The 14,091-nt window shown below is 38.6% G+C and overlaps 1 protein-coding gene across 1 annotated transcript in view; it reads right to left on the minus strand.

Annotated features, from left to right (window-relative positions):
* Positions 1 to 14,091, minus strand: part of FAM171B (family with sequence similarity 171 member B) — a 30,489-nt gene that overhangs the window by 6,454 nt on the left and 9,944 nt on the right. Inside the window, exons 2-5 of the mRNA XM_042874431.1 lie at positions 3,613 to 3,846; positions 2,817 to 2,909; positions 2,308 to 2,466; positions 283 to 450 (exon numbers count right to left, since the gene is read on the minus strand). Of these exons, the coding sequence (XP_042730365.1) occupies positions 283 to 450; positions 2,308 to 2,466; positions 2,817 to 2,909; positions 3,613 to 3,846 (654 nt within the window). The remainder of the gene's footprint in view (positions 1 to 282; positions 451 to 2,307; positions 2,467 to 2,816; positions 2,910 to 3,612; positions 3,847 to 14,091) is intronic.

Here is a 14,091-nt window from a genome sequence, read left to right on the forward strand (position 1 = left end):
ACCGAATTATTAGCCTGCCCATGAAAATAATAATTTGTTAAATCAAACGTGTTGAATAGGAATGCTGATGAGTTTTAGCAGCACTTTTAAGACTAGCGAAAGCAGTGAAATGGCTTTGAACAATTCAGGCCAGTCATCCAAAAACCAGCACGGGATCTCCAGCCAAACTGATGACTATTTAACAACAATTTATCAGCACTATTAATATTTTATGAGAAAATGGCATATACTCAGAACTGTAAGAATGTGTTAAAACGTTGAATAACAAATCAGCCTACTTACCAGTTTTCATATCAAATGTCCATGCAGGTATAGCATCTCCTGATTTTACAGTACTTGTAGGAAGAGGAAGTGTAATCTGAATAGGACCATTTACTTTCAGTTCTTTCCCAGCCAAGAGAATGTTTGCACATATTGCAGCAAGAGGAGTCAATTCAATGCTTTTGAAACCTGAATTAGAGAAATACTTTGTAATCCTCCACCCACAGTACACTTTTCAAAAAAAAAATTAGAATTAATTATATATCCCTGGGAAAAAAGTCAAGCCCTCATCTGCATTCAGATGCACAGTTACACATCACTAACTTGGTCAAATGAAATGAACATTTCTAGACTTGTAAATCTTGTGTTCTAACCCCAAAACAGTCATTTGTATATCAGATCTGTGAAAGAGAAACACTTCTAACACACAGATTCATCACTGGCTGTAGAATCAATGACTACGCCAAAGATGGATTGGAGATGGAGAAACCCTTCTTTATCATATAATTTGATTCCCAAAGAGTTAACCAATAGATTAACTTTTTTTAATCATGCAATATACACAACTTTGAAACCAACTGAAGACACATGGCAAATATACAACCACCACAATTCTCCTTTTAGTCAAATCCTCTTAATAAACTTTCCCATACCAATTAATATGCTAATTTGGCAGTTACAATTAACTGAGTAGTTTAAGCTTGAAACATGTCAAAGTATTCAAAAGAAACTCCATATACAAAAATTTACAGTGCAGCTTGTCATTTTGTTTCCTTTGTTTTCCTTCACACTAATTTGCAAATACTTCGGAGTCCATGATATGACAGGCTACTGGAAAAAAAAAAAAAAAAAACTGAAACAAAATTAATAAGTACTGGAATAATATTAAATCTGCGCAGGCTGTTAGAAGCTCGCTGCGACAAAACTCCTGGTGCATCAGATATCAATTAGCTTCCACCTTCCCTAAAAGGAAGCTTATTCCTACAGGAGTATATGAATAATTTAATACACATGCCAGACAGATTGAAAGAAAAACTGAAGAGGAGAAATGCTGCTTATTCTCTTATGCTTCAAATTTAACAAGGTGAGATACAGACGAGAACAGTTACGAAATACATCAGTCAACACATCAATTAGATGTGATGATACTCAATGACAATTAAAGAACAGTTCGTTGAAATAAATCAACTAGTAGCCACCACATGCGCTGTAATCAAATTCGGAGCCACAAGGCTTCAAGCTCCCTGGGAATGGAAATAAAAGAACAAAACAGAACTGTATCATCTGCCAGAGATAACTATAATTAAAAAATAAATCTGATACAATGGCAAATCCTAAACTATGCCGATACAGAGTTGGATTGAATGACTACTGAAGTCACTCACTGCTTCTCCTGTAAAGCAGAATAATAGAAAACATCACTACAACTTTGCTGTGTATATATACAGACTACTTGGTCTCAAACAGGCTTACACAGGTTTACAGTGAGTCTAATTATACTTTGCACAAGACCTTTATGCTAAGTGTAAAGCTCTAGCAACCAGGTGACAGAATTCTAGTGAAAAAACAGAAAAGCCCATTGCTAAAATTAATCCCACTGACTGCTTTAGATTCCCATAACTCACACTGTCCACAGCTGCATTTTAAGGCGTTTATTTGACTAGCTCTCCAGCCTCACGATATCTCAAATATCTTCAATTGAAAGTCATTTAAAAGGTTACTTACTGCGCATCAGAATCCTATAACTGTGCTTCAGCACTAAGTAGAACTATCTATACACGTCTGTAAAGCAGACTCAAGGAAAAATTCACCGTCACGAGTTCTGACTCACTACACTAAACATACATGGAACAAATCAAAGAGCAACTTTACTTATCAGCTGTGTTCACAGCTTTTCTCCATAGCAAGAAGAGTAAACCAACTTAATGCAATGGAAGCTGGTTCAGGCACTTTTAATTTCAGCATATTTTTAATGAAACAGTTTGTGCTCAAAAACATTGCATTTTTAAAAACTCTTTAAAAATGTAAATAATACATCTACTATACCTGATTTGTTTAGAAGAATTCCAGTCGTATAAAGAAAACTGTCCACTTTCAAGAATTGCTCTGGCACTGTCAAATAAGCTGTAACATTTGTAACATGGTGATCTGTTGGAAGCTTTATTAAAGATTTTTGAAACTGAACGCTTGGTTGAGATTTGGCATCTGTAAAAGAGTAATATTTTGTTTTAGCAATGGTAAAAAAAAAAAAAAAACACCTTTTTTTAAATATTGCTCAGAAATCCACTCAGCAGAACAGTCTTCTTTCAAGGCTTTTAAGTTCCTAGTCTCACGTCTGTCACAAATGGTTAAACAATCAACCAAAATTCTAGCCTTGGTATAGGTAATATCTATCTCTTGTCAAAAGCAGTGCTCAGGTAGCCCCAGCTTAAGTGGCTTCCATCTCCCTAGATCGGCAAATGTTGATCAACAAACATTTACAGAGAGCATGAACTCGGTAATTCTTTTTTCAAAGTATCATGAATTGCTTAGCCTGCAGTACACAACAAACTTACCAGACAATTTTCCAGTGATCAGAACACTATCTTCAAACAGCCATATATTAGCTTGACTTTGTGGGAACAACGAGAGCGTCACAGACGAGTATACTGTGGAAAGTGATAATATCTGTTATACTATGCAACTGAAAAAATAACCATCTAATAAGCTCTCTGATTCCAAAAGAATAGGGCAGCTGAAAAGGAGCATATGAAGACTAGAGAAATCAATGACTCCTGGCGGCCAAAAGAGGAATTACGTTGGTTAGACAAAGTTCTGTATGGCTGTGTTTGGTACTGTTTTATGTTTTCTATAGAATACAAGTCGCTAGAGTTCTTAGAAGCATCCTCTTATTGATTTGTTTTTTAAACAATGATTTTTTTCTTGCCCATTTAAGAAGAGAAAAACTTGGGAGGAAGTACTGCTGAAAAGAAGGCGTAACAAAAGGCTGTACCTGTTATATTACACTCAAAGCACTGGCACACCGTGAATCACTAGACAAAATATGATTTTTATCAAAAATGCATTAAAAGCCCCTTGCTACGTTTAAGTGAATAATTTCTCAGAGTACACTCACAGTGTTGCAGTACAACCTACTCAGAGTTAACAAGGGCTCTCCTCACTTGCACAGTAATAAGAATTTGTGACAGATCTAACAGGTCCTTCACCCTTACATCTGCACCGACAGGCACCGCCTCCCTCAACTGACTGCAGTCATTTTCACTTGACAGTAACTACATGGACTGCTGAGAAGAGGTACTGTAATTACCAATAGATACAGTTTAATAATAGGACAGTAAGAGGCTTACATACTTGGCATTCTCCCAGTCTTCCAAGGCAAAGGTGTTAACATGTAGCCATCTTTGTATGATACGATAGTTAAACTTAATCCTAACTTGTAAGGAACTTTTATTAATACTGCTCCGTTGTTTCCAGTGAGAGTAGAATTTGTCTTGGTGTAGTTAACAAACACTTCCACTACTGCTTGTGCCAGGTACTGATGACTGATGATGTCATTTACTTGAACCTTCAGCATAAACACCGACCCTATTAAGAGAAGAAAAAAGGAGATCATAAGGTAGCTGAAGACTATAACTTAACCACTTCACTATGTCCTATAGTTCATGCTTTATGTGCTTATGCAGTCCATTTCATATATGGTCCATTCCTGTCCCACCATAGCTAAATTACTGCAAAACGGAGGAAGAGTTGTACCAAAAGGAAGCAAAAAACCTTGGCAATGGAGATGCCAGAAGTAAAAAATGACAATCATTTACTAACAAAAACAACAGACGCCTTCCCAAATTACGAAGTAATTCTTCCTGCTCTCACTGAAGCTTGAACAGTGCACATGTGACAATGTGAGACTCAGTGTGCCCTGCAAGTACTCTGCCATATCACACTGACAATTGTAGCTAGTCTTGTTAGACAAGTGTAACCCTCAGCTTGGCCCTCACTTTTAGAGTTGCATCTTACATTTTTTTTTAGGAACAGAAATTAAAATCTACAAACGGTGGGCCAACAATTTTTCTTACATGTATGAAGTTCTTAAACAGTAATCAAATCCAGATTTAGACTATTATCTCTCATCAGATTTACCCTGCTGGTCTGGTTTTCACCTTTCACTATCACACTTTATAAATACCATTTGCCTATTGCTAATTACTCATTCCTTTGGGATACCAGGTGTCTTGCAGAGATGAGGATCATAATGGTTGAGTAATATACTGAAAACATTAAGTGCACTTGAATAACATTCAATTTAATCTGCCACCTCGACTGTAACTAAGTTACCAGGGAATCTTTCCACAGAGAGCAAGTACATAAATGCGAACCAGAAAAAAGGAATCCTTATTACTTCCAGGATGAAATACAGTTCTCAGCACGAAGTACCTATGGACCACTGTTAAGACAGGTTGAAACATCAATTTCCCAATATTCTGAGCACAGAATTACTACTATTCAACACCACTGCACTCCTACTACGCATGGGTTATTAAATGCATTAGTTATCAATATGCATTTATGTTTAAGTCATTTGTCAATGAGAGTTTCCTTGAAATTTCTCAGCACAAAAATAGACTCAATTTCATTATGTTATCTCCCCTATAATCAAGATTGACACTGCACCGCAAGATTACTACCACTGAACTTGATTTAAATCAAAAGGCCTTGGGAAGCCAACTGCTACCTATCCAACGGTATGCAAGGAAAACACGTAACTGAGGTCTCTGTGAAGTAAGTATTGGCTAATGTCTACTGTATGCACACAGCACACTATATATTCATGTACAGAAAGCTATACATTATTACTCAGTTTACTACTACTCATCACGTGTAGCAAAAAACCTCAGAGCTTTGCCAGTCTGATCCTCTAAGACATTACAGAGTAATCCACATCCAGCAAATTAGTATCTACTTAAAGCAAAGGTAAAATAGTACTCAAACATATTTATAGAATTAAGAAACAATGAACTTAGAATGTTGCTGTCATCTCTTATTCACAGCTTTTCTCAATTACAATTGCTTTTAATTTGTTGAGAAAGGATTTTTAAAACCTTTAACAATTAGATACATTTGTGACAACTAACCAAGTTATGACGACTCAGCAGATCCTTCAACACTGGACCAGTTATACACTCCTAGCATCATTCCAAGGGTTCCTGGAACTTGGAAGACAGGCAGTTTGCCCTCAGCAATGGCTGCTGAAACAGCCACTAAATAGGGAAAATAGGCTGCGCCCAACATTCTGATCCTGTTGCCAGAAACCGTTTTGTTAAACAGTATTAAAAAATAAAATAAAATCACTAGCATAGAACTGATGCTCATGCCAGCAGGGATGCATTTCGTTTACCTGGAACAAAATGGTATTTTAGCAGTCATCAAGCAATCCAGTCATTTGAGAAAGGAACCTACCATTAACAGCTCGATGCAGTAAAAAGAAATTGAAATTTTTTTGAAAAGTTTACCGTGTTTAAACTTCTGATATCTTCTAGTCCTATCTATGTTTTTATTTGTGTGTTCCCATTTTCCACTAGTAAATCAAAATAGATAAAAATACAGAGAATCACTACATCCGTCCTCCAGCAATTAGTACATTCAAAGATACTATCATGCAAGAATATGACTTCCTCTCATTTCCTTCAGTTACAGCCGTGCTAAAACCTACTTCTCTAGCAGATTTTGATTGAAACAACAGACTGCGGAATCCTTCAAGAAAAACAAGAGCTTTCCTGCTCCCCCAGCCATATTTCACTGTTGCGCTGACGGAGCTGGCTGCACCAAAGCATCCTGCAGCAGAGCAGCAACAACAACCAAGATAAAAGCAACACGATGCTTTGGTTCTCAGAGCTCAGACTGTGCATGCATTGGTAACACAGTGCCCCTGACTGATCCATTCCTTTCCAAACCTGACATCCATCCCTGGCCCAACTCACTTTTCATATTAGCTCTTTCAATTCCCTCACATACATTCAGTGCGCAAATTTATCGGCATATTTAACAGAACTGAGTTATTAACAACATTATTTTAACATTGACGATACCTCAGTTTTGAGGATCTTTTCCTCTATAAAAGATCTTAATGCACAAGTCCTCAAGAACGTTCAAGACTCAAATAAGGAGGAATTTATTTTTAAACATCACAGTAATACATACTGAACAGATTATTACAAAAGGAAGTGCTGGTTAACTATTTCACAAAACCAAAGTTCATACGTTTAAGGACTTCCCGAACTCGTGCTGTTTTCTGGTCACTACCACATGCCAAACAAGTGGGTCAGCTCTACCTCAGTATTAAATAGATTTGACAGAACTCCCACAGTTAGAAAAAAGAACTCAGTCTGTGCTAATTTGATTTGCGCTGCCTCTGAGGAATAGAGATTTGTCTCTTGGCAAGCCCACTGAAAATGCCAGCTTTAAGACATTTAAACATTTGCTGATAAATGTTCAGACAAATGTAGGAGCTAATTAGAAAAAGGGAAACAATGCCTTCTACCACACTTAGAATGCTTCAGAAATGCCACAGTTAATAAACGACACCTCACAACGAGCAACAAAACTCAGTGCCTGGGATTTAGCTTCACATCACTATCCTAATTCAGAGATCATATCACAGCATTAAGCACAAGAAATACTTTGTACCCAGCTCTCAATTCCGAGCATAACAGTGCAAAGAAAAATCTGTCTTCATAGTAGCCTGATGTAATCTGTTAATCCTTCAGCTGCAGACAAACACGTTACCTGGTTGCAGTATCTATCTGTGGACCTGGCTGTCCCTCCACAGCCCCAGCTCCAATGCCCAAAGCCAAGGAGTGCTGGAACTGAAATCCTCCTGCACCCTGGGACAGGGAACTGCCTGGGAAGCACCCCTACACATTCTGAGCCCCAACCCAATTCCCTTTCCATATCTCTCACCAACTTCCTACAGTGAGAAAGGCTGGCCGTTACCCTTCTCAAGCACACAAACAACTATCCAATTAAGCAATTGCCTTACGGAGTGGAAGGAACGGGAATTACTGTTAAATTATTTATTAGTTCCTTTCTTAAGAAGAAATTTTTCTCATCCTTGCCCCAGAGAATGTTTAATCTAATGCCAGAAAAGTCCCAAAAAGACATGGACTTAGATGTGTCTTACGGAAACTGCCAACACTCCCTAGCTCTCAGCTAACGAGAGAGATAAAACACGTGCTGTGCAATTTGCTTGACCTTAACTTACTGAACAGTTATTTTTCCTCTCTCTTATATTCATACACCACCATATTTTTTGGCTTAAGGTAATTAAGGACATGAAAGGTGCACTGATCTGTGAAGAAGCAATCCCATGTTCTAAGAATATCAGCCCGTGCTATCCACTGCAACACTTCATGCGTAGCACCAGTGAAAAACAGTCAGTGAAATGCAACCTACACCTACCTGGCTTTAGTAAAAAGGTTATGTGGAAACCTTTTGTTCTGCACTACGGTGCGATGCGCTGAGAGTGCAGATGTTGCTGCCCTGCGCAGTGCATTACAATGAGCTTACTGGTGGCCCCCAACCCCTGCTAACTATTTCATGGTAATATTCTGCTGGTTAGTGTCAGACCCATTATGCCTCATGCTATTATGCTTCACAGCTATCAAGTAACCTGCAAGTCTGATTAATAACCCCTATATCCTAACATAAGCTTCCTAGCTATCAGTGCTTTCCTGGAACCACACAGCTTTCTATAGACTCAGTGTACAGATGGGTCTGTACACATATAAAGTCATTCCTAACTCCGCAGAAGCAATTCTACATATTACCAGTTGGTAACAGAATATCTCAGTCAGTAACTAATTATAGCATTCTTTGCAAAATATGTATGTGTGTTAATTACATGGTACTCCTCTGCTTTAAAATAATAGCACAAAATAAAGAAAAACGCCGCTTAGCTTTGTTTTGGGGCATTTAGATACTAACAACAAACAGACCTTCTACTAACCAAAAAGGACAAACAGTTGACAACTAGCTGACAGGGTTTCATTCTTGCCCTGGAAGACAGCCTTAAGAACGTCCCTGCAGGAACACTCCAAGCATCACTGCCTCCAGGCAGCCAGCAGATAGGCAGGGAACAACCGGGCAGCAGGTGGGAAAAAGCGCATGCACAAGGACAGAGCTGGGGTACAGCCACACATCAGAGCTGCCCATGTTTAATTTGATCTTCAAGCGAAACAGCAGCATGGTAACTCTAATTTTAAAGCAAGCGTGGACTGCTCCTTGAAACGCCATTTGGAAAAAGAACCTATTGGCATTTCAGTTTTATTTATCAGTGGTGCTGCTCAGTGGCATTCAACTATAAATAGAGACACGCAGAGAACTGCTTTTAGGCAATGTAAAGGCCATAGTAAAAATGAAGTGCGAAGTAAATCGGAGCCCAGAGCTAATCAACATCTGCTCCACTTGAACACAATCTGCTAATTCCATGAAGGCAGGACCATAATATCTATACGGTGCAGTTCCATACTTCAGCACTATCTTAAGAAAATATTCTAATGCAAAATGGAACACGAAGGTGTACAATGAAAAGAGCAAAAACGTATGCAGTGGAGCAGAACACATTACTGACTTCCAAGGACAAAGCAGCAGAGCGGGGTCTGGAAAAGTAGGACACGGCAGTGTTCACATCGCCCTACTTCTGGTCAACCAATTTCCACAGAAGCCATCAACAAAAGCCTAATTATGAAGGAGCTAAGGCCAGATCCTGAGGGGAACAGCAGTGCCTTCCACAGAGAAAGGCATTCACATTCATTTTTATGGCAGATGTAGTTTAACCCATTCTAGTCAGATGTAGATATCACTGACAAACACTTCAAGAGAAACTGAGACAGCTAAAGTAGGAAAAACAACTGAATTCAGTGTTGCTTAAGCGTGGATTCGAAATCCCTTCCACCACTTCATGAGCTATTATTAGTCTAAACAATTTATTGTTGATGTCGTTCAGAAGACTTTCAATCCCTGAATCTTACAATACTTCAAATGCAGCATTATTTCAGACAGACATTTCCTTGCTTCTGTAACACATGCTGTGCTAAGCACATACAGACCACAGTGCCAGAGTCTTTAAGCATCTGCAAATTGCTAAGAAGAAAATGGCAGTTATTTACTGCAAGTTCATTCCTGTTGACACGTGCGTTATTTCATCACACACTGCAGTGTTTATGTGGCCCTTCTTTCTACCTTAATTGGGCAAAACAGAAACACAACTTGATAAAACATTTTGCTCACTATCTTGATCTCCCAGTTCCACACAAAGACCAGATGACACCTTTTGAAACTATTGCATGTTTGCTTTTAAGAGCTGAGCAAAGCAGCAATGTGAGAGAGAGATGAACATATCTACTGTTATCTCTAACAGCAGCATCTCATCTTTGCCTGCTCATTCACTGTTCTGAAAATTGCATTTACTAATTCTCTGTTTGCAACGCTGCCTGCTTTTCTTTGAGAACACCTGCTCGATCTCCTTCATTCCATCCTGGGGCCATTTGTGGGATGACTCCGCATCGTATTTCAGTCTGTGAGAAGGCTGAGCCTATGGACAAAGACCTTTACTTCTCCTAAGATGGCTTTCTGCAAGTTTCATCAGCTTTAAAAAAGTGACAATTACATAACATCAGATGTACTGAATCAACCCTGCCAGAACGTGCACTTCAAATGGAGAGCACAAATCTAGCAGACTGAACAGCCACATGGGGTTGCCCATGGCAAATTAGCACACGTCCAAAACAAGCATCAAGGTCGAGGGTCAATTGGTAGGTCAGAGAATAATTAGTCATCTGGCTCAAAACTGACCCAAAATCCGGTTTCATCTTATAATAAAACTCTAACAGATAGAATACAAAATCTCATTATCTACTGAAATAATATATATACAGATATTTTTACAGTTAGGTATTTTACAGATAAGACTAAGGTCCATTTCACTGCTAAAGGAGATTCTAGCAGTAAAGAAGTAATAAAACCACTGCACCACTCAAAGAACAGACTTCATTCCCAGTTATACACCCCAACTTATTTTCCAGCAGAGTTATTTACAGACTCAGCGCCATATCTTCACGTAACAATTATCACTGAATATTTTACTGATGCTTTCACAAAAAAATTGCTTTTCACTGAATTAATTCACCAACAACAAATCTTGTTTCACTTGAAAACAGAATATTCTTTATTTTCCCTTAACCCCAACACCATATTTCTATGCTTTATATTTTATAGGTATGCATGTGCATACATCAACAGAAATCTCAAGCCAAAAAGATGAAAGGAGGGTTTGCAGCAGCTTGAGGCACGCGTTCTGTGTGTGCATTGCTGTTTGCATGTTTTGTTTTTAAAGCAGGAGATCAAGAGGATGACATCACTTTCTGAATGGAAACACTGCCCTCCAAAAGATTTCAAGTTATGCCTCATCAGTGCTTAGACACTCGTGCAGTTCCCAAAATACTGAGCAGTCACTAGGTCAGTGTCAATCAGTGAACTCATCTCCTTACAGCTTTTGGAATAGGTGACTCCAATTTCAGAAGAACTTAAACAACTGAGATTTATTCAGCACTAAGCAGAGCCAACATTCTACGCTGGCACACTTTAGCTATCATATTTTGATAGAGGATATAGCTGCTTAATGTGGGGAGATTCTTCATAGAACTGAAAGACTTTAGAAATCCCAGTATTTATCAAGTAGACATGCCATATCAATCCAGCTATTTTCTTGCACAATATGCACCTATACAAATACAGATTGCAGGCTTACCTTGAGATCACATCAAAATAAAAATTATCACATATCAAACACAGAAGCTTTTGGAGCTTGTTACCATTGCAGTGGATTTTATATATAATTTGATAGCTTACATAATACTTCGTAACATATGAAATGTATTATGTTTTATGCAACATGGGATTTTTCTGAACTTGTTTAAGCATCCAAGAGAAGCAAGCAGTAACTCTTAAAATAAAAAAGAGGGCTTACAGAACTATCACCAAAGCAGACCCATCGAAAGTTTTTAAGCATTAAGAAAGAATAACTACTTCAATACCATGGATCTGGACACAGAGCAGGAAATCTGTACCACAGCATAGGTAAATTAACATGTCATCTTCTTCTATTGCCATCTGTTGTATACAAGAGTGGACTTATTAATTACTTTAAAAATATATATATCAACCCTCACAACTGATATCTGAGTAGTACCACTGTAAATGGTTATACTTTCTACCAAGATCTCAGACCAAACACAGAACTATACTGATCAAAAGCACAATAATCATTCCATAGTTGCTGACAAGAACCAAATATTGACAAAACTAAGCCCCTGGAAAATCTATAAAATAAACCAGAGCATTATAGGCTGCATCTTCCACGATTACTAATGCATAATCAATAAACACCTTCCAGGAATGATCACAACTGTTAAAACCATGCAAGAATGTCATCAGGCTAATCCATAAAGCTGCTAACAACCCACTGATCTATCCAATGGGAGTATATCCCCAAACACGGGCAATCACAATTATTAATATACATGAAACAGAAGAAAACAAATATTTCAATTCAAGTATTTTTTATTGGCTACCTGAGCAGGAGCTAAAAAAATTCAGATATAAAAGCAGCTATACAATTTGTAGGTGATTGATTTATTTCTGTATGATTTTAACACTGCTGCTGTTCACGGAGCTCAGTGAAAGAACACACTACACTTGTTTGGTAAGTAGCTGAATGTTCCTTCCTCCCTGCTGCCAAATGCCTTCTCCATTCAACTTACATACTGAAATCATGACGTTTCACCACCCAAGACTTAACGTGTTAGCTCACAGCATATAATAAGCCAGAGGTTTCATATCAAATGGTATTTCATAAATTCTACTGCATCGGCGTACTTGCATAACTAATAATAATTTCAGTAACATTCAAAATGAACACGTACTAGTGATGCTGCAACGATGACAATTACCATAGCAACTTAGCATTTTTATTGGCTGCTATTTCGTTGCATCAGCCAGACTGGCTGTCAGAAGGATGGTTACTATGGAAGCTGGGAATTCACCTCCTGGAGCAAAGCAGATGGGCAGACGCGACAAATTGCTGTGGTCTGCAGAGCTTCACTTCTTTGGGATTAATTTCTTCATTTTAAGTAACTCATTCTGTAATCTTAGGGAAGATAGATGATGAATATACAACATCAAAGTCTTCAAACATGCATCAAATGAAGAAAAGACTGTGAGTGGAAGAGATTGAAATGAATGAGCAAATGCCGGTAATAACTCCCAACACCTTCAGAACCTCAGAGCACCTCAGCACACATAGCTCAGAAGCTACTGTAAGTTTTCTGATCTCAGTTTACTCAGTTGCTGATAGTAAATGTGACTGCCTGTACCATTTACCTCACATCAGAACTGAGGGAATGAAAAAGACTGAGTACTACAATTCACAATTCCTTTCATAGCATTGAGCAGAAAGGGAGGAAGGAAACATCTAATTCTGCACAACAGCTTATTTCAACTGCCATGTCTTAAATTCCCACCCTACATTTTATACTCAGAAATCAAAAAATGAAAATCCATCAGCACAAGCCTACTGTGTGATAAGCAAACACCATGCATTTCCCACTCCTGAAGCTGACAATCAAACCACTGCTATGTGGATATAAAAATTCATTCAGCACCATCTCTTTGATGAAACGGTATCACTTACTACAGAAAAATTTCCAATGATTTGTCCATCCTGCCCCTTAATGGTCCATGCACTGCAACAGACAAAGAATATTCCAGCAGCTATAAAGCATCAGGCACCTTACTTGAGCCTTATAGGTTAGGGCCTCACCTATTCATCTCACCTATTTATTAGTGGTGGCTAGTAAGAACTAGCCGGTAAAAGATCTGTACAAGTTCAAGCATCCCCTTAATCTGACAGAGAATAAAAACAAATGCACAGAAAGACAAAGCAATACCCTCTTCAAACACGACATTTAATGCCCTATAGGTTTAAGCTTAAGAAAGATATGCCTGTACAAACTCACAGCAGAACAGCATAACCTACAAGCCCGTAACCCAAACATCAATTCATTCCACTCAGGAATTGCAAGGGAAAATCACCGATGCTTTCAATGACACCATTCAATAACACACTGGTCACCTCTCTTGGCTGAAAACACTTCTCTTCCCTGACAGCTGCAAGATCACATGCACTGTTCATCTCTTCCAAAGGATAAAGGTCCCCTAAGTCCCTCAGTAAAGCCACTCTGCAGAGATGTTATGGAGAAAACGCAAAGTTCACAAGCCAGTGTTTCCTCACTGAAGTCTTGTCCACATAGGAGTTGAAGGCAGTAGATAGGAAATGCATATCGTAGCAACAAAATGAGCACCCAATAACGTACTCTGTCATTCCTACACCAGTTTTAACAAAGCTGAGTTTCACAAACTGAATTATTAAATACCACGTCAATAAATACGATACTTCTACAAATACAATTGCAAATGATGGCAATGATTAAATGTTTGTGATTATTAATTTCACGAAGTGAAATTCCACGTATCTCATAAAAGATCTTGGCGTAATAGCTCCCAGATCAGATGACCTACAAAGCTGCAACAGCCCCCACAGTACAGCTATAAAGCTGCAATCACATCCCCACAGTAACACACCGCTTCCACACACAGTGATGCCACCCAGCTAAGGGTGATACTGAGCACAAGGAACAAAGCGGCCATCACTACTTGGAATCATTATCGCCTCACCACAGCTCAGCAGGGCCTCCAGGGCACCTCACCACAGCCCTCCAG

Source organism: Lagopus leucura, unplaced genomic scaffold (genome assembly GCF_019238085.1).
Source record: "Lagopus leucura isolate 7727_CA_CO unplaced genomic scaffold, USGS_WTPT01 Super-Scaffold_100012, whole genome shotgun sequence".
NCBI lineage: Eukaryota > Metazoa > Chordata > Aves > Galliformes > Phasianidae > Lagopus > Lagopus leucura.